At 51.9% G+C, this 26,959-nt stretch overlaps 2 protein-coding genes across 2 annotated transcripts; one reads left to right on the forward strand and one right to left on the reverse strand.

Moving 5' to 3' along the window:
• Nucleotides 1-87: 87 nt before the first annotated feature.
• On the forward strand, nt 88-1,594 carry Tmem81 (transmembrane protein 81). Its single transcript, XM_028764774.1, has one exon. The coding sequence runs from the start codon at nt 421-423 to the stop codon at nt 1,207-1,209; it is 789 nt and encodes a 262-aa protein (XP_028620607.1). The 5' UTR covers nt 88-420; the 3' UTR covers nt 1,210-1,594.
• A 6,770-nt stretch (nt 1,595-8,364) lies between these two features.
• Cntn2 (contactin 2) lies at nt 8,365-25,991 on the reverse strand. Its single transcript, XM_028764729.1, has 22 exons — nt 25,900-25,991; nt 21,833-21,977; nt 21,543-21,718; nt 21,189-21,284; nt 20,476-20,685; nt 20,153-20,252; nt 19,008-19,183; nt 18,536-18,672; nt 18,036-18,165; nt 16,365-16,515; nt 16,132-16,259; nt 15,702-15,877; nt 15,131-15,251; nt 14,519-14,677; nt 13,904-14,053; nt 11,912-11,982; nt 11,383-11,617; nt 11,024-11,136; nt 10,004-10,190; nt 9,634-9,746; nt 9,125-9,293; nt 8,365-8,742 (listed from the first exon to the last, which is right to left on the reverse strand). Exons 1-22 carry the CDS (start codon nt 25,973-25,975, stop codon nt 8,639-8,641), a joined length of 3,123 nt encoding a protein of 1,040 aa, XP_028620562.1. The 5' UTR covers nt 25,976-25,991; the 3' UTR covers nt 8,365-8,638.
• Nucleotides 25,992-26,959: the final 968 nt, after the last annotated feature.

Here is a 26,959-nt window from a genome sequence, read left to right on the forward strand (position 1 = left end):
ATTTGATCAGATTTAGCATGGGACTTTGAAAGTCTCCCACAGTTTGGAAGGGAGGGAAAGAGTTGGGGTAACATGGAAATTCACTTCAGCTTCTGAGGTCTTTTCCTTTTTTTTTCTTCTCAAGCCTGTGGGTTTAAGTTCATTAGGAAGTGACAAGAATTATACCTGAGAAGATGCCCCTGGCAGGCTTAAGCAAGTAAGCTTAGAGAGTCAAACAACAGTATTGTGAAAGTCTTCCTGCCTGTGGCCTCACCTGGGAATATGGACCGAGCTTCTGTACACATCTGTGTATGTGTCTGTTTTGCTGACAGCTATACATTATAATCTCTCAGTGCTCAGGGCTCTTCCAAGCTGGAGGATCTGTTCTAGTGTGATAGAACATTCATCTGGAATGCCTGCTGATAAAATACTTACTGAGTCATGAAGACTGGGGCCACTGCTCTTATCCTTGGGAGCCTGGTATTGATAACATACCTGCCTTTGGTATTGACGGCACCTGAACCGTTGGACGTCCCTGAGAAACTACAACAAGCTGTGGGGAGAGTCGTCGTCAATACCACAGCATGCAGTGTTACATGTGGCCTTGGCTACAAGGAAGAGACAGACTGTTTGGTGGGCCCTCATGGACTGAGGAGGGACTGCAAATCCCAGCGTTTGGAGTGTCTGACCAACTGGATCTGTGGAATGCTCCATTTCACCATTGTCCATGGGAAGGAGTTTGAGCTGAGCTGTCTAAGCCCAGACATCCTGAAGGAGGGGCAGGAAGCTTTCCGCTTCACCTGGAAGCTTGCTCAGGGCATCATCTCTACTAATGATGAGATTTTTAAACCCTTCCGAGCCAACTCCCCCTTTCTACGATTTAAACCGGCCTATGAGTATAACTCTGGGACGTATCGATGTGACGTGCAGCGGCTAAAAAACCTGAAACTTGTCAAGAGGCTCTATTTTGGGCTAAGGGTCCTTCCTCCAAACTTGGTAAACCTAAATTTCCAGCAGTCCCTTACTGAGAATCAGAAGTTGGTAGACGAGGGCTGGGAAGTTAATCTCGACAACGAGTCTAAGCCTCACCTCCCAGTGTGGCAAAAGAAAGTGACATCAGCCTTGGGCATAGGGATTGCTGCTGGAGTGGTTGGCGGTGTGTTGGTGAGCATTGCTGTCTGCAGGGTCTTGGGAGGGACCGATGGCAATAGGAATCTCATCAGCTTATAATACATGCCTTCCTCCTAGGAGGCTGCCTGGGTGCCCAGGAAGCTGAGCTAGCTTGTATGCGAGTGTCTTGTGCCTCTGACGGTCAAGTGGCAAAAGAGGACTCTCAGCCAGAGTTGGCTAGGAGGCTTGGAGGATGCAACTTCATGGTAGTTCAGGACAGCATCCACCATTGTACTCAGGTTCCCTTGATACTAGGTGCTCAGGAGAGCCACTGCAGGCTTTGCTTCTGTTCCTAGGAGGAGTTCTGTCTTCCAAGCTTGCTTTTCTGCCGTGCTTCACAGTGTGTGTGCCTCTCACCCCCACTCCACCTCTCTGATCAGTATGTATGGACCAGATGTACTAATTGCAGCCTTTCATTTTGGGAAACTTTTTATTTTTGTTCAATAAAAATAATAATTCACAGGGACTGTATGACAGCCTAACTCTTGGTTATTTTATGTAAAATTTCTCGTGTAGAAATTGCCCCATTGCCGGGCGGTGGTGGCGCGTGCCTTTAATCCCAGCACTTGGGAGGCAGAGGCAGGTGGATTTCTGAGTTCGAGGCCAGCCTGGTCTACAGAGTGAGTTCCAGGACAGCCAGGGCTATACAGAGAAACCCTGTCTCGAAAAACCTAAAAAAAAAAAAAAAAAAAAAAAGAAATTGCCCCATAGTTGTCCTGGCTCTTACATTCCTTGGGTTTCCTAGAACATGCATTGGACAGATTGCTTTGTATGGCTCTGTGTTGGAAGGGTTATTAGCATGACATCAGAGTCAGCGGATAGACAGTCTTAAGTGTTGATAGGTTCTCTGCCCTCCCTGTCCTCCCTAGATAGCCCTCTGGATTCAGTATTAAATTGGATGTCCTGGCAAAACACTGGCTCCTGGTCACTGCAGACTTTGCTGTGCTCCTCTGTTTTGCATTATCTGTACTTGGGGTTTGTGTTCCTGGAAAGGACAAGTGTACTAGTTTCTTAAAGCCACCGAAGTCCCCAAAGGAGGACCGCTGCCTTGGTTTCTCTTGAGGAAATCCAGTCTTAAGCCCCTTAAGGGTCATTCAGGGGGAGCCTGAGGTGATTGGTTTATGGAACCCATGGGGGAAAGGCTCCTGGGCACCAGCTGAGAGCAGGAGAACATTTCTCCTTCCTTTTATGGAGCTACAGGAGTGCTGGGATCCGAGCCCCCACACTCCTCTTCCTTAGCTGTGCCAGAATCACCTGGATGACTTTGAACACTAAACATTTCTGAGCCCCAACCCAGAGATGCTAATCCAGTTCAAATTATAACCAAAGGATGACTAGTGTTTTCTTTTTAAAAGGTTTGGTGACTCCCACCCCAAATTAGTTACATTTCTGTTGCTGTGATAAAACACGAGAAAAGCAACCTAGGAAGTTTATTTGGGGTTTACAGTTCAAGGGGACAGGGTCCATGATGACAGATGGAGCTGTGGCAGAGGGCTGAAGCACCAGCTGAGAGTTCCTTTCTCAAGTCAAAAGCAGGAAGCAGAGGGAGATCAACGTCTAAGTCCACCCCCAGTGCCATAACTTCCTCTGGCAAGGTCACACCTGTCCTCCCAAAACAGCCACCAAACTAGGAACCAAGTATTCAAATGCTGGAGGGCATCTCCTTCACCCCACCACCCCACCCATAGACTCAACATCCAGAGTCACCACAAGAATGCTTCTAGATATATATTGATTTTGTGGAATCATTTGATAACTAGGTAGGAAGATGACTCTGAGTGTGTGTGTGTGTGTGTGTGTGCGCGCGCGCGCGCGTATATGAGTATATGTGGATGCATGGGTATAGAGGTCAGGGGCCTGAAGTCAACCTGTGTGGTTGTTCCTCATGTGACATCTACTGGGAAAGGGGCCTTGTTTGTTTGAGACAGGGTCTTTTGCTGGGACATAGGACTCACAGATAAAGATAGGCTGGCTGGCTGGTGAGGCGTAGGAATCCATTTGTCTCTGCCTCTCCAGTGCCAGGATTACAAATGTGCACCTCCATACCTAGCGTTTGATGACCAGCTGAGCTTTCTCCTGCATAGCCATGTGCCTGTATCACACCAAGAAAAACCAGCAGTTGCCAGTCTCACAGCTGGATTCTGTTCAGGTTTCTATTTTTAAAACCCCTAAAGCTTTTTTTTTTTTTTTTAGCATAATCTTAATCCAGAATCAAAGATTTCGTGTGCTCCATTCGATGTTTTTCTCTTTGGTCTCTTAGCAAGTCCTTCACCTTACTCATGCCATCAATGCACTGAAGAATCAGGCTTGTCTTAGATACTGTCCCTCAACCTGGACTTTGCCATATCCTTGTGATTGGGCTCATGAGGAGTGGCTGTTCAACGCTGAAAAGAGCCCTACATAGATGCATACTTACTGTGCCACACCAGGAGGCTGAGAGGTTACCCCTGTCTGTCACAGCCTGGTCTTTGCCACAGGTGTCTGGAGGCACCCCAGAGAGATCCCCTGAGGTAAGCTGTTTTGTAAACTGAAGTGCTGGGTTTGGGGCCTGTTATGTCATTCAGTCCTAGGCAGTCTGCCAAAACATTCAGGGATAGCTCATTGTTAAAGGGTCGGTGATGAATTCTGTCTGTGTGGAAGAAACTTGGTACCGTACTGCTGAAGGCTCCTGCTTCACATTTTGTAGATGGAAACCACCTAGGACAAGACATTTAACACTTGGCCAGCATTCTGTGGCAGAGCAGTAGTCAAGCCTAAGGCGGCTAGCTCTCTCATAGGCGCCTCTCTGTGCTTTGGGTGCTTGAATTTTGACTCAGGATTTGATGCAACTGATCGAAAAGGAGAACAAAGGACCCAGATGGGCTTTGTAAAGACATTAGCATAGTTCTGACTGGTCGAGGTGGCAAATTCCTGTAATCCCAGCCAATCAGGAGACTGAGGCAAACTAATTCAAGACCAAGCTAGGCTACATAGTGAGCTCATGGCCAACCAGGGCAACTTCGCAGGATCCCGCTTAGCATCTACCTGGCTCTGGTTTCAGCAGCAAGCCCCCCTCAATTCAGTTCCCTGAGTCTTGTGTATATAACTGCCCTGGGAAGGTGAACGGTGACTAAAAACTAAAGTCTGTGTGGTCTCCCTGCCATGCTGGAAGGACTCTGGTCAGAAAGCTAAGCATTGATTCGAGAGGCCTCTATTCACCTTCCTATTCTTCCAAACAAAAAAACAAAACAAAAACAAGCACACACAAAACAAAAAAACTGGGGCACAACATGTGTCCTACCTACTTGTCACTGAAAACCAAACTGGAACTGCCTGCGTGTATCCCTGTTCGTGCTTACCTGGAAGGGAAGTCTGATAGGAAAGTGTCGAGGCTGGAAATTGACTAGGAGTTCCACCACTTTGTGCCACCCTGATCGAACAACAGAGGTGACGGTCACCTCCATACTAGTTGGGGACATTAATCTCTTCATGGGGAGACTCTCCTTTGGGACCAGGGAGTCAATACTTCAGATTGAAATCAGAGGAACTGGAAGTGGCTCCACCCCCCTCCAGCATGTTGACCACCATTAGGTGAAACCTGTTAGGATGCCAATAGCGCTCGGCCTCTGTCTGTCTGCAAGTCTCCCGGCCTGCCTTTTTCTTTGGTTGGAGGAAGCAGTGTGGACTGTGTGCACAGCTTCCTCAGAGTTGGCCTTGTGAGGGGTGGATGTACTGGCTGAAGGACAGGCCCAGGAGACAGGCTGTAATGAGGTAAGATGCGCAGCTGCTGTCAGCTGCCTAGCCAGGTTGAGAAAACATCTTTATTTAAGAACTGCTTGCTACCAGAGTCAATAAATTACTACTACAAGAGCGAACAGTGGGCTGGGGAGGAGGAGCTGCACATCAGTCAGTGGTCCAGTAAAGCCCTGAGCTCAGAGCTCTGTGGGCTCTGAAATGGGGGCTACGTTGGAGGTATCTGATGCCAAGGCAGGTTGCATCTCCTCTAAAGAAACTAAGGGCCCTAGATGTGGGGCTCTGAACAGAGCTGTTTGATTCTGCCGCCCCTCTCCCCCCCACCCCCATTTTCTTTAATGCCCTGCTTTCCCAAGGCCTGGAACCACATACAGTTCAAGAGGCACACACCACCCCTAGCTGCCAGCACTTTTTCCAGTGAGCATCTTGATGTCCCTTAGGATACCTCTTAACTTCCACCTGGAGACTCCCTGGCAAGGTATGGTCTCAGCTAGCGAGACCAAGCGCCACACTTAAACTCCTAACAGGTATGAGGATACTGCTGTCCCCCTGGCATGCAGGAGCCCTATTGGCTGTTTGACAACTAGGAAAAGAAAAGGTGCCTCTGTTGCTGGGAAAGGCGTGAGGGAAGGATAGCTCGGCTAGCCACGCTGAGCTCTTGGCTAGAGTACAGGCTAGGATGGCACTGGGGAAGGCACTAGTTTGTAAGGACTGTTCTGTGGATCGTTCCCACTGATGGCTTTTTAAATAAGCTGCAGACGGTACCTCTACGGCTTCCCTGTGCTAGGCATTTTGGGTCTAAGGTCTCAGCTCTGGAAGGACTCAGCACCTCCCACTTCTCAAGTCAGGACTTCACCCAACCAAGATCCGAAAGAACACTGGAAATACCTCAAAGGTTACCCAAAAGAAGCCCCTTCCTTATTCCTGAAGGCTTCTCTCACCTTGGCTTCTCTCCTGTTTTTTTTGTCGAGCTTCTCATCCCTGCCCCATCGCCTCCCTATTCCCCTACTGTCAGGGTTACCTGCTGCCCTAGATGGCAGAATCACTCATTGGTACCATCAGATGGCAAGAAGCTCAGTGTGGTGGCCTGAGTCCTTATATGAACAGAACGGAGGGCGCCTCCCAGCCCCTCAAGAGGTATTTATAGGCATCTTTGTCCCTAGCCCTCAGGGCATTTCCTGCCTGTTACACCTTGGCAGAATGCCTGGTTGTGGCTGTCCCTTTCACCTCTATCCTGAATGGATGGACTCTCTTAACAGTCAAGACCATAGCAGGGGCCGGTCCAACAGCTTCCCCAGCCTGTACAGAAATCAAGAGGACCCTTGGCCAGGAAGAGACTCTGAGAAGCCATTTGATCTAGCCCTTCCTCCCTCCCTCCCAAGCCAGCTAAGGTCCAAGTTCCCTCAGCAAGAGGCTTTTTTCCCATTTACAAGCTCACATGTTCGGGAGTCACATTTGGTCTCTCTACACCTTAGCTAACACTCCACTTGAAGCCCCAAGCGGCTGGCACAGCTTCACCTCCCCACTACAAATGCTACCTGCACAGGGCTAAGGTTTTCCTCTTCTCAGGTCTCCCAGCAGCTTGCCTGCTTTTCATGGACCTTGTTAGAAGAAAAGCTTAGGGGCTGTAGCCTCTCACCTCCCTAACTAGGTTCAGTGCCAAACCAGCCCACCCTACCCAACCACTAATTACCCATTTCTCTAGCACCCCTCCTGAAGCCCAAGGCAGTGAGAAATAGGTAAACCTTGGAAGGTTTCAGGTGCCCCTTTTTAGGGCTAGCTAGGGTTTTCCAGGACTAGGCCAGAGCCAAATCCCAGCCAGCATAGGATGAGGAGGGATGCTAGATCCACTCTGGGGTCCACGTGAGGGAGAATGATCACATGGCTGAGCCCCTAGCACCCTTGTACGTGAAGTGCTAGGAGCAGAAGAGGGTGGGTTTGATCAGCTCCAAGGAAGCAGTCCTTAGCTAGGGGGAGGTTTGGAGGTGGCAGAGGAAAGGTATGCGAGTGTACATCTTTAAAAAATTGTAGTGGGTAAATACTAACATAAACCCGCCCAGAAAAACAGAGCAGGGCTTAAAGTTTAAAAACCCATAACAAAATAGAGCTCTAACTGTAAACTACAGAAATGGCCCAAGGAACAACGGGGCAAGGGCCTCTCGAAACGCCTGCTCTGCTGCTCCCATGGGCCAGGGAGTGGACACTGGGATTTTCTAGTCAGGCTGCCACAGGGTCCTGGTCCAGGGAACTCTGTCCTTGCTTTGGCCTCTTCCCCCGAGAGGCTTCCAGCCAGCGTTCCCTGCTGAGTTCCCAGCAGAAGCCTGCCTCAGGCCGCTGACTCCTGGAATCTGCCTGTGCCTTGGAACGACTCATCCATGTTGATCTTCCCAGCAGGCTCATCCTCCAGAGTCCTCGGCCATCCGAGAGACCAGGCTGTGACTGCTCAGTACCACACCTCTTCCCTCCACAGAGCCTCCCACAGGTGGGCAGGAGACTCTGGTGCTTGACCAAGCCTTGTCACTTACAGACCATGTGATCCTAAAAAGTCCCTAACCCTTTCTGGACCTCTGTTTTCTCATCTGTTAAGTGCAGGGTATGGATAAGTCAAGCTATAAGGCTTCTTCAGCTCTGGTAGTCTGGTCTGTCACTGGTAACACACTCAAAACTCACGGCAGGCTGTTCCCACACCACACTACCACCTTATTAACCCTTTCTTCTTCTGGGGACTTAAGAGGGTAGTCCAGGCAGTTTGGGGAGAAGGTGTGGCCAGCTGATGGAGGGTATTCCTGGAAGCAGGCAGGGCCACATTGGTGCTGGCCCTTCTCAGATGCCTCTCCATCCCAGGGCAAAGAATGGATGCTGTGTTGAGAGCTGGTTTCCAGGGCCTGTAGTTATGGGAGGTGAAGGCAGGCACAAATCTGCAGCAGAGCTGAAGGGAAGAGAGCGGCATTCAGATGGACATCTTTGGCCCATACCCTGGAGGGTCCATGAAGGAAGCATCTTGATGAGGCAAGGCAACTCCTCGAGACAAGCCCTTTAGTCACAGAGCCACCTGAAGTGGCCCTGTCACTCAGTCATTCCATCTGGAGCACGACAGGGTTGGGTTGGCAGTGCTGGCTGAGAGGGCAGTGCCACCGGGATGGTGCCACTTAGGCTGGTGCCCCTTTCCATCAGGTGTTGTAGCCTCTCAACCCCCTTGAGCTCCTGTCCCCAGTAGCCCAGGGCCTTGTTCTTGGCTACTGAGAAGGACTGCCAGGGAGCCATGGAAGACCGTGTTGGGACCAGCTGTGGTGCTTCTCCAACGAGGACAAGAAGAGGTCCCTCTGCTTCGTAGAGGGCAGCCCACTGCTGCCCGTGTTCCTGCTGGGCCTGGGACTCTGATCTCAGATGGCAGTGCCCAATTGTGGCCCCAAAGGGCCATCTGCTTGATCTGAAGATGTATATTAAATACCTTCTATCCAAAGGTCTGTTCCTTCTGTCCGGGACCCCAAGGGGTGCAGGCATTAAGCCCATTATTATCATGGAAGTCACTGCCCAGTGCCTCTTGATTTAAAGAAAAATTCCTTGCATGGTTCTATCCTGTGGCAGAATAGAAATATCCTACCTCCTACATAAAGGGTACTGTTGGGAGTAGGTGTCTAAGCCAACCACTCTCAGGCACAGTGTTGGACCACCTTGGTGTTGGAGGGGGGCTGCGGCCAGCCACTGTGTCTGTTAGGGTGGGTGTCCAGCTTGGGTGTGGCAGGCAGTGTTGAGATCAGAGCTTCTGGCAGCCAGTGAGCATCAGTACCACCATGCAGGAGAACATGGAACCAGGATGGGCAGGGCGGATGGCTGCGCTCTCTACCATCATGCTTGTGCCTGAAACCAGCAGCAAAAAAATTGCGTGTCTGAGTGAGCCTCCCAGCCCTGCCCTTACAAAAGAACCCAGAGGTCTCTGGAGGAAAGTCATACGGAGGCCTTAGGAACTGAAGACTAGTGGTGTTCTTCCTTACCCATGCAGCATTGGCCTTTGCTCTTAGACTCCAGTCCCTTGCATTCAATAAAAGAGGTACACTCCCTCCTTACCTTGGGGTGGCTCTAGGGTAGGGAGGGGACAGTGGCATGGGTACTATTCATTGCTTGTCTTTTCCTTTCTCCTTATGGGGGTCTAGGTTAGAGTTGGCTCTTGGGGACAATCCAGTGTCTGGTGGATCAATACTGCTGAGGGATTAGGTAGAAGGGGGGAAGGGAGGGACAGTACCTCCATTTCTCACAATGTGGACTTCTGCTGGGATCCCATCCCCTCCAGGCCCTGTGGTTCGAATCTGTACCAGAGCGTGGCCAATGTCTTCAGGTACTGGTATTTCTATCCAGTTCTTGCTGGTGAGGTGGAGTGTAGGAGTTGGGTGCAAGTCATTCTGATACAGCATCTGTGGGATAGAAGTTTCCAGATACAGCCTCCTGGACCCTCAAGGGGTCCTTCTTGCTTCCTTCAATTTCTCATTGGCCAAGCTTCTCACTGGTGGGAGGTAAGTGTGCAAGCAGCTAAGCTGTCTTGTCAGAGCCCCCCAGCCCATCCCTGACCTGACCTTCATGCAGCCATACCATGAACCTGTTTCTATAGTCTCTACCGTAAACTACCCAGAGCGCCTGTCCTTCATGTTTCTCCTGGCCCCAGATGCCACTCTGCTAGGGATTGCAGGTCCCTGTGACCAATGGAAAAATGAGAGCCATTTCTCCTCATGGCAGGCCTGTGTGTCCCTTTCTCACCTTATAGCCAGTGACTGTAGATTCATTTCGGAGAGGAACCACGGGGTCCCATTTAAGGCTGAGACTGGAGCTTGAGAAAGTCCAGGAGATGTTGCCAGGAGGTCGTCGTGGCGCTGCCAGGGGAGGAGAGATTGGAGACATGGCCATATGCTTCCGTGGCCACCCTTCCTTTACCACTAGCCAGCCCCTTTCTGGTGCCCACCCATATGGCAGGAATTCTCAGAACAATCTGTCACCATGACAATCCAGAAGATGCCTCAGAGACCATGATCATGTTCAGTAGTCCTCTGACCTTCTGCCTAGTGCTGACCATGTGACAGGAATAGTCCCTACCCCATGGCACACACCCTTCTTCATCCCTGGCACTCACGGGGCTTCATGGTCATAGCATCGGCTGAAGGGCTGGCTGGTCCAGTGCCAGCCCGGTTGTAGGCCCTCACAGTTACGTGGTACTTGGTGTTGGGGTACAGGCCGGTGACTCGGGCACTGGAGTCTAGCCCTGCTGTCCTTACTCGGTCAGCGGCTGCTTCTTTGTCCCCGGCTTTCCAGTAGCGAATCTACGAGGAGCAGGATATGTTAAAGCGCATGGCAAAGCTTTTGGCTACACGGTCTCCATGCTCCTCTCCTACTCAGGCTGGTCCCATGGTAAACTCTAGTTTGATAACCTGCGCACTAGGTCAGGTGACCCAGAAAGCAAGGTCATGTGATTGTGAGTCCCTGCAACTATGGCTATTCAACAGTGTCTACTCCAAGGAAGGTATCCAGGGTATGAGAGGAAAGAAGTCGGTGGCTAGTGGGGAGATGAGCAGAGGTGAGAAAGGCCCAGGCTGTTACAATCTTCGAGCCTTCCAAAGCTCCCCCATCACTTAGACCATGCCCAGCAAGCTCACTCTAGTGCCAGAGAGTAGCAGAGTGCCAGGGTCTACCGCAGACCTGCGGCTGCCTCTGCCTCCTACACTTCAGATCCTGGATGCCGACTCTCAATGTAATGTTCATCTCATTCACTCAGGTACTATCTTGGAGCATTTACTGGGACATGAAACGCATGCGTGTGCTTGTAAAGTAGCTCTCTCCTCAGTGCCCAGTACACACAACTCCAGTCACCAGTGGAATATCAGACCTTAGTCTTCAATCAAGGGCTAAGAGTGGAACTAGCTTCTGCTCCCAGTGGTCTGTCTAATCTATTGTGCTGAAATCAGGAGCCAACCCTGGGAGGCACAGCCTGATGTCAGGAGCTCTCCCTGACAATACGGGGCCTGGGCTTTTCCTTCTTCCTTTGATCCTCTTGCTGAAGAATTAGTGATCTGAGAGGAATGACTAGTAAGCTGTCAGATGTTCCCCTACTCGGAAAGCCTAGCCCTGCCTCTTTTTGGCCCCAGTTGGTGCTCACCTCATACCCCAGGAGAATGCCGTTCGTGTCTTGTAGCACAGGCTCCCAGCTCACGTTCATCTCTGAGGATGAGGACCCCTTGGCCCAGACCTTGGCAGGGGCCACCCTGGGCTCTAGGGACCAATAAAGAATGGGCATATGTTGCCGAGACACCTCTGTATCCCACAGAGTGACTGACCTTGACTAGGGATGTATCTGCTTAGGATTTTGGGGGAATCCCAGGGCCCAAAATGAAGCCCAGTGCTCAGGATGAAGCCCAGGGGACACCAAGTGCACCCCAGGCTTGCTTCTCCTCCCATGGCACCCCCCTCCCTCCCTGTGCCAGGAAGTCAAGGAGGGCCAGGCCCCCTACAGCCCACCTTCCTCTGCTGAGTACACTATCGCAGTGAGGCTCTCGGGCCCATCTCCCCGGCGATTGTAGCTTCGGATCTTGACCTCAAAGGGTGTGTAGGGATGGATGCTGTCATTGCTGTAGACGAAGTACTGGGCATCAGCACCGGGCACCCGGGCGGTCTGCCAACTGGAGCTGCCTTGCCTGCGGAAGGACAGCAGGTAGCCGAAACCGTCTCCATTCTGGTACTCCCGTGACATGGGCTGAGGGCAAGAGCATGGCATGGGCCAGGGGTCGTGGGTATGTGTCCCCACCCATTCATCTGACTCCACCCATTCTTCACCCAGAGGAGTGGCCCTGGGAGGCCTGTGCCTCCTCAAAGGATTCGTGAGAGATGCATGGGGCGTGGGGGAGGAAGCTGCCAGCTTCCAAATAAGACTTCATCGGTCCTTTCTGTTGCGGGCACTGTGTCTGGAGACAAACTATGACAGGAGGGAAAGGGGCGTGACTCCTGAGAGGCAAGACACCTGCCTGCTTCTCTGTCCCCGCCCACTTACAGTCCAGTTGATGGTGAGCTCTCCAGGGGCTCCTCCCCCTCCTCTGAGTCCTGACGGTGCCACCGAGGGGACTGTAAAGGCCAAGCAACACAAATGTGTCACATTAGTGGGCAGAAAGTATGTGTGTGTGTGTGTGTGTGTGTGTGTGTGTGTGTGTGTGTGTCGGGGGCCTGGGGGGGGGGAGAGAATCCCCCAGCCTGTGCTTGGAGATCATCTTAGGTGTGGTGTCCTAATTTATCTTCCCATAGTCCTTCTGTGCATGAGTGCAGAGTCAGACCAGCCTGAGAACAATTCCCATCTTTGCTGTGCTTCCTCTGGCTACCCACTTAACCTTTCTGGGCCTTGATTATACTCTCTATATGATGACGATAATGTCTCTGTCAAAGTGAAAGTCGAGGAATTTAAATGAGAGGCTAGGCAGCATGGAATGGCTATTCTTGTATGTCATCCTTACTCACCCCTGGTTTAGCTAAACCAGAGATCAACTCCAGTTTGCTTTAGCTTATGGGAATAGAGAATTGTGAATGCAGTTAATGCAACCAACAACAAAACTACCACTTTTGTTAGAGGATATTCCGAGATATTTATATTTTACTGATATTTTCTCTCTCTCTCTCTCTCTCTCTCTCTCTCTCTCTCTCTCTCATGATAGATTTAATCTTGCTGTCTTTACTATTAAACAAGACTGATAGACACAAAGATGGCTTCCATCAGCTCACAGAAGGCCAGGGAAAGACAGAAAGCCCGACGTCCAGGGCAGTTAAGCAACTTGTCCAAAGTTCACACAGCTAACACATGGGCCAGCTAGAAGTGATCTCCGCTCTTACGACATTAAAGACCCTCACTGTCCCTTTGCACTGTGCTTGTCTGTGCATCAGTTTCTGAGATGCCAGAATCAGAGACCCCACCCCTACCACACATCCCTAAGAAGTTCAGTCAGAAACCACGCTTTTGGGAACTTCCTACTCCAGATGGATGCCAGATTAAAATGTGAGTGATTTCAGAGCCTGAAGAGTCGGTCTGGAGCAGGCAGGAGAACGTGTTTAAGGGAGACATGGAGGTAGGCCCTCTATCACACACAAGCGCAGGACTGGCTGGACAGAAGGAGGGAGACAGGATCCAGCCCACGATGCTGCCATGTGATCCCAGGCCCTCTGCTGGGAATGGGCAGAGCATAGCAGGTGCCTCCAGGCAGATGAAGGCCCTGCCTGTGCCCTTCCTGGTTCTCTCCTCACACTCTCCCCTGGCTCTGACAAACGTGTGCTTTCCCTGAGGATCGCAGGCACGTTGTTATCCCTCCAGCTCCTCAGATACCAGTGAAACAGTGCCTGGAGTCTGGCTGCCTCTCTAGCCCCCTGCACAGCGCATGTGTGTACACAGATGCTCGAGTGTACACATGCACACACACACCTTCCTCATTAGCTGCTCTCTGCAGTTTGTGCGCACTAAAAAATAGCTCAAGGTTCTTGTCCTAGGTTCAAGACCAGGCAGGCTCTCCTGGTGTGACCCTTCTTCCTTTGTTCAAATCAGCTTTCCTGGTTTTAAATACTTAGCCGAGACAGCGACTACAGATCTACCTGAGGTGTGCTTTTCAGCAAGGGCTTCGGATCAGGCAGTTTGTCCAAGAAGCAGCTTTGCCTCTAACTTCTCATCTTTCCCCTATGGACCAGGGAGCCCAGGCCTGGTAAGCAGATTGGGGTTTTGTTTCTGCTTCCTCTCTGGGGCTCCCTCTGCTGGGGCTCCTGCTGGGGCTCCCTCTGCTGGGGCTCCCTCTGCTGGGGTTCCCTCTGCTGGGGCTCCCTCTGCTGGGGCTCCTGCTGGGGCTCCCTCTGCTGGAGCTCCACCCCCCCCCAGCTTCTTCTACTGGGGCTCCCCTGACACTGCCCCCCCCACCCCCTGCTGGAGCTCCCTCTGTTGGGGCTCCCTCTGTTGGGGCTCCCTCTGCTGGGGTTCCCTTTTCAGAGAGTTCTCTTTAGAACCTCAGACACTCACCTGCCTCCTTAGTGCGGATTCTGCTGGAAGGCCCGCTAGGCTCCCCAGCGCCCAAGATGTTGCTAGCTGAAACCCGAAACTCATAGTCCATCCAAGGCATGAGACCCAGCACCTGGGCAGTCTCGGCGTTGCCCTCGATATTCACAGGATCTGCAAGGTCCCAGGCAGACAGTGGCTAGCGTCCATTTATAATGAGGGCAGGGTCTGGGCCCACAGGACCTTTTATGTTCTGCCCTCACTGTACGTATAGTCCTACCATATGCTAAGCCCCCCACTACTCTGACTGAAAAGCCAGGGAGCTCTGATGCCACACAGGGCCTTTGCCAATGCTGTGTGCCCCTCACTCCACACATGTTGAGCATGCTGGCATTCTCTAGCAACAACCCTTCAAAGGCTTCAAGGGCACAGAAAGGCTGGCGCCTCCAGCCCTCCCTCTCCTAACCATCCTGGCTATGAAGGCTTCCTGCCTGCCTAGGTGCCTCCTGGAGGTAAGAGGACAAAACTTAATTCTCTTTGAAGCCTTAGGTTCAGCCCTTGACCCTCTGACCCCTGTCTTCTGCTGTGCACATAGTGGGGGCTTTATTAATACTGATCCCCGCAGTGCCTCATACTTACTGGTCCGAACCTGTTTCCATTTCCCTGAGGGTGGAGTCCGAGCTTGCAGCGTGTACTTGGCAATGGGGCTGTGGTTGTCAAAGCCACGACTCCAGCTGAGCTGAACAGTGGTGTCTCCGATGTCTCTCACCACCACACCCCCTGGGGGGCCGGGGGGACCTGTACCAAGCGGCAGAGCACACTGAGTCAGAAGTGGGCAGCTCCCAATTTGAGTCAGTTTTATCTAGACTCAGCTTGGCTGACTCAATATCTAGACGGGACATCGGAGGGCAGGAGAGATTGGGTGAGAGGCCAGAGGATGGGGACAGAGGGGAAAGGTGGAGAATCAAGTGTCTCTGACTCGGAGGCTCACAGACGCTGTCCACAGAGGGATGTACAGGTTTTCCCTGCACTGAACCTGGAACTCCTGGGGTGTTTGGGGTACATTCTCTTTCTTGAGTATGGGTTTGGAAGAAATAGTCTACTCATTTAGGACCCACAAAGAACTATTCAGGCACTAAGCAGATGTGTCCATCTCTCTGGCTTCTGTCAGCTTTCAGGGAGGGAAGAGAGATGGGGAGGGTCAGGAAGCCTAGAGCTTCTCTGAGAACTGGGGTGGCTGACTCCCACTACCTCGGACCAGGACTGTGGCCTCCTTGGATACACCATCCACCACTGTCTGGGCCATGCATGTGTACTTCCCTCCATGGCGTAGCTGGGCATTCAGGATAGTTAGGTCTCCAATGGTCTCTTTCTGTGCATAGGGAACAGCAAGATATGATGAGTCAGGAGGAAGCCCTGACTAGTATAATAGGCCACAAGACAAAATGGAGCCTGGATTCCCTGGCTGCATGGCATCCATGTCCTCTGTGCCTCAGTGTTCCTATCTGTTCAATGGGAAGAATGAGCTACTTGGTACCACTGAACAGCAAAGTGTGTCACAGAAGACAGTCTTTATGAGCCAAGTTAATGATGGCTTGTGTACTGGGGGAGAGGGACAGTAGCAGAGAGACTCTCCTGGGGCACTTGGGATGCAAAAGCTTGATGCAGGAAAGGTGGCTGTGGGTTGTAGGATGAGCTTTCTTGGCATGGCCTCAGGGGTTAGGGGAAACTTTGGAGAGCCTGGAGGTGGTAATGACTGAGGCCATCTCAGGCCCCCTGTCTTATCTGGAAGGAGAGAGAACTATGAGGCCTCAGGCCTTACCACACTGGCTCTCCGGTAGTGACCTCCAGGCTTATCAAAGTCAATAGGGAAGTCATCCAGGGTCCAGGTGAACGTGAGGTCCATAGTGGGGTCGTGCGAGGCATGGCACTGTAGGGTCAGGTTATCACCCACGTTGATGTCAGCACTTGAAGGAGCTAGAGTGATCTTGGTTGCATCTACAAAGCAAAACAGCAACAACAAAGCTCTGTGATGGGAAAATCTCAGGAAGGAAAGAGGCTCTGGCCTGTACCCCAAGAAGAGATACATATTCATGAGCAGCCAGATTCTGGAGGCTGGCCAGGGGTGGTCCCAGGAGAAATTGAGTCCTGAGGTATCCTTGAAAGGAGAAGCATGGGGAGCCAGGGGCAGATGGTTGGCAGGACAGCATCCCAGCAGCCAACCACCAGCCTGAACAGACCACAGCCCTTACCACGCACAGACAAGATCCCGGTGCTGTTGGCTTTGCCCATGAAGTTCTCAGCAAAGCAGGTATATTTGCCTTCATCCGACCGACTGATGTTTCTGATAATCAAGGTGCCATCCAAAGTGACGGTCACTCTGCAGCAAGGACAGAAAAGATCTAGTCAGCTCAGGGACACACCGTGGCCATTGGAAGGGACTGGCCTCCAAGAAGCCGTCTCAGTGGTGGCACACAGAACCTACCTGGTACTGTTCCCTAAAATCTCAGTACCCTTGCTCCAAAGTATTGTAGCTTTCGGTGCTGCTCGAGGCTGGCACGGGATGCTGGTCTCCCCCCCTCGGGCCGCCGGGATCAGCCGCCTCACGGGGTTCTGCCTGAAGTCTGGGGCCAGAGCTGCAGGAGAGGTGGAACTTAAGCTCTCAGCCTCGAGCTATCCACCTGCCCACCTCAATTAAGATGTCGTCTGCCTATGTGCTAAGCGTCTGGCCGCTGGAGACCAACTTCTCAAGTGGCAGCAACATCTCTAGAACTCAAGTCTACCCCTGTATCATCACATCCGGCTCCACCCGTCCCTCACACACGCTCCAACCATCTGTCTTGCTTTCAATTTTTCCCCTTTTCCCTTTAAAGATTTGTTTATGTGTGTGGGTGTTTTGCTTGCATGTATGTCTGCGGCCCTCCTGCATGCAGTGCCTGAGGAAGCCAGAAGAGGGCGTATGATTCTCTGGACCTGGAATTACAAGTAATTGTGAGCCACCCTGTGGTTACTGGGAACGGAACCTCAGTCCTCTACAAGAGCAGCCAGTGCTCTTAACTGATGAGTCATCTCTCCACTGCCACGCCCCTGGGCTTTCCGTTTAACCCTCTGAAGTTGCCAAGCTTTCTGGCTTTAGGATTGTTGCGTCTGCATATGTAATATTACTTGAAACTTCCCCAGATTTTTACAAGACTGTCTCCTTCAGGTCACAGTTCAAATGTGACTTCCTCAGAGAGTCTTTGCTGGCCACCCCATCTAACTGGCTCACCTCGGCACCACTGCTGTACTGGATCTTCTTATACCATATTTTTACGGTTATTTGGGATGAATTTTGTCTTAATTTGTTCCTCGTCCTCTATTCTTATACAGTACTTTAATTATTTAAGTACTTTTGTATTCACTCCCCAGGAGATGTTGAGTAAGTATTGGTTGAATAACTGAATGAAAGACTGAGTCTGGGAGGTGGCTCAGTGGGTCAGATCATGGACTGCTCTTGCAGATGACCTGAGTTTCATTTCCAGTGCCCAGTGCTGGCTCAAAACCATCTGTAACTCCAGCTTCAGGAGAATCAACACTTTCTTCTGACTTCTATAACATGGGATACACATACAAATACAGGCATTTGTACAACTGAAATTATAAAAATAAAGAGAGTAAGTCTTTGTTGAGCCTTGTTAAGCTTAATAAAGGCTTCTAATGTCCATCTTACAGCAGAGAACACACGCCTCATAAGCTCACGTGGCCAGTGCTGCTTGTCCCCGTCAAAATGCCAAGCCTGTCACAGTTCACCCTTTGAATGTCACTTCCCCTTAAAATGGTGTTCAAGGACAGGATGTTCAAGGACAAGATGAAACATTTTTTTAAATAGAGAAACTGAGGCACAGAATCAGATAATTTGCCACAGGCCACAGAACAGAAGGAGCTAGTTAATAAAGATCAGCTCTTTTCAGTGCAGCCAGTGTTGGCTTTATTCAGACACATCTTTGGAGAACTCTCAGTCTCATGTCTTGAAACTGGTGCTACTCAGGGGCCATTGAAAAACAAAAGGGAACGTATATGTGTATGTTAGCACATGTGCATGCAAGCGTGTGTTTCAGACCCAGCCAGACGCAACCTTCATGTTCCAGGGCTGTCGCCTGCCTCCTGGACCCTTTACCTTGGACTGCCAGCTCTGCACTGGCATAGATGGTGCCATGCTTATTTTCTGCCACACACTGGTACATGCCAGAGTCTTCTAGGCTCAGCTTAGAGAATCGCAGGTCCCCAGCCAAGACCTCCACCCGGTTCTGTGCAGAAGAGCCAAGACAGGGCAGGGAGATCAGGACCATTGCAGGACAGAAAGGGGCCCAGGGGTGGTTGTGGTGTGGTCCAGATGCTGAAGCTAACATCCTTCAGAAAGAAGGGTCATCAATATAGGTCTGCTTTAGGGCTGCCTGGTACTTGAGGTCTCCTGGAGGCTAGATTTAGAATTGCATCCCTGGTTGATGGTGGAATCCCAGATCTCTACGATGTTCTACAGCTGATTCACCTGTGGCCATGTGTATCTCCATGAAAAGAAGCACCAGAACTTCCCAAGACCCTTGGTTGGCCCAGCAGGGTAAGAGGGCCAGGCAGCAGAAGAGGGTGGTCATGTGGGAGAAAGCTCTGGTTTCCTACCTGGGATGACAGAGGCTCCCCGTTTCTCAGCCAGCGCACCATGGGCCGGGGTTTGCCTGCTGCTGCACAGCCCCAACGTAAGTTGGAGCCAATGTCAGCTTCTGTGTCTGAGATCACCTTTAGCCACTCAGGCTGAGCTGTGGAGAAGAGAGAAATGGGGAATTATAAGGCTGCAGTATTTGTAAGTGACGGTAGAGGGCGCTGTTGGTATTCCAGGATGGAGAGGACAAAGAAATGGGGGCAGGGAAGCTGGCACTCTATGGTTATAGTTGTGCCAGGGGCTGCTTTAGCAACTAAATCTTTTGAAAGACATGTGTGCTTTTTTTATGCCCATGCTGAGCTCTGAGATGGCCTCTCCAACCATACTTAGTAGTCTTGGCAAGGGTCAGAAGGCTCAAGCAAGAGGCCTCCTGGTGTCTTGGATTTTCATGCTGTTTCCTCGGGGAAGAGGGAGGTGTCTCCAGCTCTGTACCTTGCACAATGATGCGTCCCTGGACTGTGTCACGGCCCTTGGAGTTCTCTGCCTCACATTCATAGGTACCCTCATCTTCAAAGCTCACGCTGGGGATCTGCAGGGTGGGCTCTGCTGTGGCCCACTGAGGGGATAAGGAACCGTCCACTTTGCGCCACTTGATCCTGGGAACAGGGCTGATGGGGGAGAAAGAGCCAGAGGTGCTGAGCTGAGCATGTCCCTCATGTGTGCACAGAGCCTATGCTGACACTCACAGGCCCTCCTGCAGCACTGGACAAGGTGAAGGGGACTCCTGTTTGGGAGGGGACAGACGGGAAGAGGGCACAAAGGAGACTAGGAACATGGGCCTTTACAGGTCCCCTTTATCATCACTCTGCTTTTCCAAGGCACTTTAGCTATTAGTGATTTGCGTATTAAAATGGGCTAGGGAACCATTGAGTCTAGGGGTTAACACATTACCCCGCCAAATGCTCCTTTATACATGTTTCCTGGAAGCTCGGTAACATCCCACATAGCAGTAGCCAAGGAGCCCTGCTCTAGTGGGGCCTTTTTCCAGGAGAGCAAGAAAAAGAAGCAAGCCTTTCTGTTGTAATTTGTGAAATGCCTAATGTGACATTCATGCCACACCTGTTAAAACGCCAAGCACCGCTCTCAGGGCCTGGTATCCACTGACCCGTCTGATCTTTGTAACAATCTTACAGGGCAGGCACTCTTACCATGACCATCCATGCACTACAGAACTGAGCCTGAGATGTTAGGTCGTTTGCCTGAGGTCTCCCAGCCAGCAAGTGTTGAAGCTGAGCTTTGAACTAGCAGGTTGGGGTCTGCACAGCTTTTTCTGCTGCTAGCCCTGGGTGCTCCTCAAACTGCCTAGGACTGCCTTTACTGTTGGGAGGACCACGTGACTCCCTCATGCCTATAAAGCCCTCGTGTGTGTGTGTGTGTGTGTGTGTGTGTGTGTGTGTGTGTGATATCTCCATGGCAGAACTTGCTTCATAGGTGATGAGTGATGTCTGTTTTGTGCCCAGGACCCTGTTAGTCTATTGACTTTGTTCTCTCTCATTCTGGAATCCCTCCTGCTCTTGAGGGGCTTTGAAATGAAATACTACCTGGTCCCAGGACACTCTTGTCCCTATGGTACTTACTTCCCAAAGGCAAAGCACTCCAGGGTGACTTGCTGCCCAACCAGTGCATAGGTCTCTGGGGGGAACCGGGCTTTGATACTGGGAGCAAAGAGCCGGGGATCTGGGGAGAGAGAGAGGTTATGTGAATCACACACAAAGGACTCCAGGGAGGTGCTTTGCATTAGGGCCCAGGCCTCCCAAAATTCCCATGGGGGCCTGGGGCAAGGGTCTGAGACCTGGCAGCAGGACCTCATATGCTCTGAGCCGCAGTTCTTAGGCGTGGTGGAATACTGTTTCCCAAAGCCTACTGACCCTTTCAGCCCTCCATTACCCTGGATCCTGACCTTCAGCAGCCAGGTTGAGCTGTGCGAATTTGCTGAAGACACTCTTGGTGGAGAAGTCCATGTGGCTGGTAGCCAGACAAGAGTAGTTGCCCAGGTCTGAGGCATTGGTCCGGGCGATGTACAGGTTTCCTGTGGTCTGGGACACGAAGTGACGCCCATCCGTTGGGATGAAGTTGGGGAACTCATTGAGAAGCCAGCGGTAGGACAGACCTAGAAAGGAAGGAGTTTGAGAAAACAAGGGTACACTGGGATCACAGGCCAATCTGGGCAGGACCCCAAACATGCTGCAAGCTCTGTCTTCTCATGAGAGCTTGCAGCTCTAAACAGGGGCTGGGGGTATAGAGGGAAGAGATGACTTCAGCTCTGTCTCTCTGTCTCTGTCTCTGTCTCTGTCTCTGTCTCTCTGTCTCTCTGTCTGTCTCTGTCTCTGTCTCTTTGTCTCTTTCTCTCTCCCTTTCCCTCCCTCCCTCCCTCCCTCCATCCCTTGCTCCCTCGCTCCCTCCCTTTCTCCTTCCCTCCCCCTCTCCCCCCCCCCCCCCCATGATGCTACTAGGTACTGTGAACACACTCTCAGTCCAGCTAGGAGATTGCAGAACCATTTAAAGTTAAGACTTATCACCTCCTGTTCTGTTTTTCCTAACTGCTAGCATCCAGAAGTCCTTTCTGGTACACTCCCCCTCCCAGTCTTGTGCTGGCCCAGGATCCACACTTACCTGGGTAGTGGGCAGGTGGGTTACAGGGCAGCATCACCCCCCAGCCCTCGTGGGTTTTCACGGGGTCTCTCTCCTCCTTGGAGAATTCCTGTAGAACTAGAGATGGAGAGCAGGGCTCAGGCAACTGGAGAGCAGGGCTCAGACAACTGGAGAGCAGGGCTCAGGCAACTGTCCTCGAGCATGCAGCTCCCCAGTTCCTCCTCCATGGGGGGGCGGGGAGGGGGGAAGCGTTTTCTAGCATGCCATCTGCTGGCAGGAAAGCCTGGCTCGAGGTTGCCACCACCTGTCCTTCTTGGGAACCTTTTCCTGGCCCCATCTACCCACACCCAATATCTTGGCTCCCATGGTTCTCACAGCCGAAGCGGAGGACAGCTTCCTTGCTGACGACAGTCCCTACTGGGTTGGAGGCTAGGCACTGGTAGACACCAGCATCCTGTGCCTTGGTCGGGCTCATGATGACCAGGTTGCCCCCCATCAGCTGGTGTCGGGAGCCAGGTTCCAGGTTCATATCTGTGCCGTTCATCTTCCACCTGTAGCAGGGATGAGAGTGGGGATGGGACTTCAGGCCTCAGTGGGTAAGGCTGATATAAAGGGAACCTGTATGGCCTCCCGGGGCCTCCCTGCTCTCATGGCTGGGACCTCACCTATAGGTGGCTGGAGGGCTAGCTCTGGCACGGCACGCCAGTGTCACCTGATCCTCTGCAGACTCCTCTGGGAATAGCAGGCCAACAGGTTGCTCTTCAAAGATGGGTCCAAAAGTAGCTGGGGTTCCCTGGGCAAAACTCCATCCTGCAAACAGGGGGTATCGCTATAGCTTCAATGTCTGAGAAGTCCAACGTCAAGGGCAGAACTTAGTGGGGATGCAGCCTTTCCTGCATTGTCCAGTAGGTGGCCATGGACCACTTGTGGCTAATGAGGGTTTGGAATGTGTCTAAGGAACTAAAATTTAAATTTAATTTAAATTAATTTAAACAGGCTGGGCAGTCCCATCAATCTACATAGGCATATTCACTCACCCACCTACAGTCACACATTAAGCACCTGTTGTATACTTGGAACTGGGCTGTGAAAATGAATCAGACACACGGTCTCTTTCTTTAAAGGGCTTTGCAGTCCAGGGAAGGAAACAGAGCAGACAGTACAGGGTCCCATGTCACAGAGTGCTTTAGGGACAAGATTCGATGAGACTCCCAGGGAACCTCACACAGCTGAGACATGTGAGAAGTCACTGGCAGGAAACAGGGGCAGAGGGTGTTCCTGGAGTCCAGTGCTCTCCTAGGGCAGTGTAGTCCAGTGAAGAGTGCTAATCTGGGAGCTGGGCTGGGTCTCCTGCTAGCTGCATTACTTTGGGCAAGCTATATCCCCCCTCCCCCCACACATTGATCTGATGTCTTCCTATGAAAACAGTAGAAATTCACTTCCCAGCTCCATAACAGGGTCTAACAGTAGAGAAAAGGGAGGGCCTAGCACAGGATGCAAACTCAGCAACTGGTTGTTAGACCCAACTGGGGACAGAGGGTAGAAGATGGCTGGATGTTGCTGTGTTAGCAGGTTGGATGGTGGCAGTCGTGTGAACTGTGTCCTGTCTCAGGAAAGAAAGGCCCAATGGTCATATGGCCAATCTGTGTCAGGCAGGTGACGTTGCTTAGCAAATGGGTTTGACACTTGCCCTTCCCAGCCCTGTCTCAGCCATGGTCTTGCTTTCCACACACCATTGTCCTGTCTCACCAGCACAGGGTCAGCAGGCAGGGGAGTGGACAATACTTCACACTCATATAGGCACAGTGGGGACTCCGCCACTGCAGGATCAGGTGGGAGCCAGGTCCCCTAATTGGCTCCAATCTCTCCTGCAGCTGATTTCAGACCTTCCTTGTTGAGTGGGGGATGGGAGGAGGGAACTCCATTAACCAATTAGTGCCTTCTTTCTGGGCACATCCAGCTGCCAGCCCTCTTCCGAGTGAATGTGGTCCCTCTGCTCCAGCTGAGGGCCAGCTCTGGCCTCTTGGGAGTTGGGGCATCTGCTAAGCAGCCTTCTGAATGAGGAATGAGCTAGGAGGCAGGACTTTCCGAATGGTCTGGCGAGGGCTTCCCTTGAGTCCTGTTTGTGTCTACCCCTCCCCCCTTCCCCCAGTTGCTTGTCACTCTCTCTTACTGCTGCCTGGGGCCTCAGAGGTAGTGTCTGACAGCAACTGCATCATCTCCCCCTGGAAAGCCCAGCTTAATCCGGAGTTAATGATGGTGGTGGAGGTAGGGACCCTGTCCCAGCTGGGACCACCTGGAGAGAGGGGAGGAAGGGAGGATGGAAGGGAGGAGAAGGAGGGATGGAGAGGCTGCTGGGAACAACCTTGTACAATAGCAGCTTCCAGGAACTCAGTGTGGGTGGTAGGAGGTGGTAGAGCGAGGCCTGGGCACACTGGTGCTTTAAGATGAAGTTTGTCTTCTTGAAAAAACTTTTTTCTTCTACACTCAGGCATGTGCACACCCTCACACTCACCCCAATATCCACATGCACACACCTTCATGTCCCACCTGCACATCTTACGATGTTCTCATGTCACACATATGTTCATATACAGATGTCTCTCTAAACCAATCAAATGGCCAGATATACATCTGCACACACTTCTCTACTAGGCAGGCCCAGCTGCCAATAGCCCCGCCTGCTCATTCCATATGCATATACGCACAAGTCGCTCTACTCACTGATGATAATTAAGTCACGATAAGAATTGCGCTGTTGATCCGTTTGCTTATACCTCATACCACACTCCAAATTCCTTCTCAAAGTGCTCTAAGAAGCAAGGTACCTCTCCAACACGGAATCTGACCCTTAGGGAAGTTTAATAACTTTCTGTACCTCAAACCAAAGGAGAAGGTCTGCCCTCATCCGGCCTCACCTCGCGGCTGACATTTTCAACTACATTGGCTACGATTTCTGACTTCAGGTTTTTGGGACCATCTGAGGCCCTGGCTCCACCTCAGAGGCCTGGAATCAGAAGTTCTGGGAATGAAACCCAGAAATCTGGGGTGTAAAAAAAATGCTTCTGAAAGGAGCTGGAGCTGATGGCATCGAGGTCCAAGCTGTGCTGCACTCACACATGCACCCCTCAGCATCTCTCTGGTCCATAGACTGCCTCACACAGCCCACACTACTCCTTAGCTACAGACAGACCTGTCCGTGCTGCCATACATACAGGTGAGCACATATGGACACACACACTCCTGGACAAAGGTGGCCCTCTCTGTGGCCCCTGCCCCAAATGCCCTCATTCTTTGCTCGGTTCCTCTTTTCCCCAGAAAAGACAAGAGACATTTCAGTGGGAAAAGGAAGCCAGAGAGATGCTAAGTGAGGGAAGATGCTGTGCCTCTCCTTGCTCTGGGGTGTGAATGGTCCAGAGATCTATTCTAGGATCAGGTGAGCCAGCCAAGAGCAGGGAAGCACTTTCCAGGTCTCAGTAGGGAGCAGATCGAGAATTGGGTCACACTGGGAGACGGCAGCCCAGGTCCTGGCCCTGGGCCTTTGGGAATTACTTTCTGACCCATCTGGGTTAGCGTTCCCTGAGGGGTGCTCACACCTCTTGCTTCCAAAAGGAGTTACCCCTGAGACAGGTTGCTGAGGACCCTCTCCTCTGGCCTTTCTCAATGGGAGTCAAGAGCAGGAAGTGGATGTCAGAGGAGTTGGAGGCAGGAGGAGGGGTGTGTGTCTAGAGTCATCTTCACCCTCTCTCCTCACAGTAGACAGATACAGTATCTCGTTCTGAGCAGTCAGAGCCTCCCACCCTGGCCATTCCTCCAGTCTGGTGGAGATAGCCAGGACCAAGGTGTGGGAGTTAGATCCACTTCTCAGCAGCCCCACGAAGCACCGTGAGCACAGGGTGGATCCCAGCAACAAGAACCTGGCAAAAGCTTTTGAGCATGCCCACAGAGAGAGGGAACGGCTGAGTCTTGAAGGATCGTGGGCAAAACGTGTGGCCTAAACTCCAGGTGCTCCTTCTCCCTTGGAACTCTTTGGGGGCAAAAAGAGACTCCTATTGATTTCAATTTGAGACCCAGGCCCAGCCAAAAAGTAGCCTGCTGACCACTCAGCAGCGAGCCTTGGAGACACCCGGCTCCCAGTGGGAACTGTCCAGCTCTGTTTGCTCCCTGGCAGCTGTTTCCCATCTCTGGTCTAAGCATGGAGAGTACCGTGGAGACTGGACCGTCTGTCAGCAACCCTGCTCTGCCTCGGCTGGTTGCTCTCTGCCCGACCCATCCCGGTTCCCTCAAGGAAGCCCCTAGGCATTCAATGGGGTAGCTGCTGTTCCCTTGGGTCCAAGATCCTGGAGCATACTTTAGGAAAAATGTCTGGATATGATGGATATGTCCCATAGAGCACTTGACAAGTGGCAAGTACAGTTGAAGGCATCACTTTCACTTGAATCACATGTTAGCTCAGGGGTCATACTTGGCGATGCCTACCACACTGTGCGGTGAAGTTCTAGAGGTCATGTCTCCAACGGATAGCATAGAGGTCTGACTGTGCCACTTTGCACTGTGTGACACAGGATAAACCACTCAGCCTCTCTGGGTCATGTTTTTCTTCATCTTTAACATAGTAAAGATTCCTCCCAACTTCAAAGGTAAGATGCGTATATGGGAAGACTTTAGCAGTGAAGAGGAATTGCCGTCTAAGTGGTAGTAATGATTTAACCCTATAATCAGCTGCTCTTACCTGGAGAGGAGACCAGGGCCACTGTGGCCAGAACCAGCAGCAGCAAGCTTGTCTTTTTCCTGGTGGGTGTTCCCATGGTGAGTGTCTCAGGCAGAGGCAGAGTCCAGAAGAGAGGAGCCGCAGCCCAGCTCCAGGAGAGTCAACTGGAGACTGAGACACACCTAAGGAGACAGGATGAGGGGTCTGAGCTGCGGTGCTTCTCCCAGCTGCAGGCACATCTGGTGAGGAACTTGCTTTCCTGCCTGGGCTGCCGAGCAAAAGCACTCATCTTCCTCAGGTCCCAGAGGAGGGAGGGACTTGACTATTACCATGGAGCTCTTCCAGGGCTGAGTGCCTCCCGGTGCCCCCCTGGGAGTCTGGCTCTGCCTGGGGCCCCTCCCTCCCGCCAGCAGGTGCTAATCAGGAAGTGAAAGCGGAACTAATTGGGAGGCAGGAACCCACCTGCCCACTTGCTTGCAATGGTGATCCCTCTGTGTCAGGAGGAGCCCTGAGAGAGTGGGGCCTTTGCCTGGGTGAGGAGCTAAGGACATCTTCCTCTGGTACCTGGGGATCAGGACAGCTCTCTTCCCGCTCTTCTTTCTCTAGCTGCCCGGGTGGGGGCCACTAAGCCCCTCTGGAGCTGCACAGTCTCTGAACCAGGACTGATTTTCTCAAAGTAAGGGAAGGCTCACAACTTAGCTCTGCTCCAGCCTGTGGTGCCTAGGGAAGGCGCCCAGGTGATTTGAATGGAGTCATGACCTTGGTCCTATCAGCCACACTCCCACCAGGTGGGTTAGTGGTCCAGCAGTTTTCTGTACTGCAACCCATAAGGCATCTCTCAGAGGAGCCTCTGTCTTATACTGGGATAGCAGAGACTTGGTAAAGTCAGTCTGGGTAGATCACAGGGAGCAGGACAGCAGCTGGGGAGGTGAAGACCTCATTTGGAGAGGCAAGGGCAGCGACAGGGTCACTTCCCTACCTACCTCTCCTGGTGAAGTCTTCCTGACTTCTGGGGACAGGGACTCCTAGAAGATGCCTTGTAGGTTTAGGGTAAGCCTAGTCGCCACAGCCCATTCCTCTG

Source organism: Grammomys surdaster, unplaced genomic scaffold (genome assembly GCF_004785775.1).
Source record: "Grammomys surdaster isolate TR1022 unplaced genomic scaffold, NIH_TR_1.0 145, whole genome shotgun sequence".
Taxonomy (NCBI): Eukaryota; Metazoa; Chordata; class Mammalia; order Rodentia; family Muridae; genus Grammomys; species Grammomys surdaster.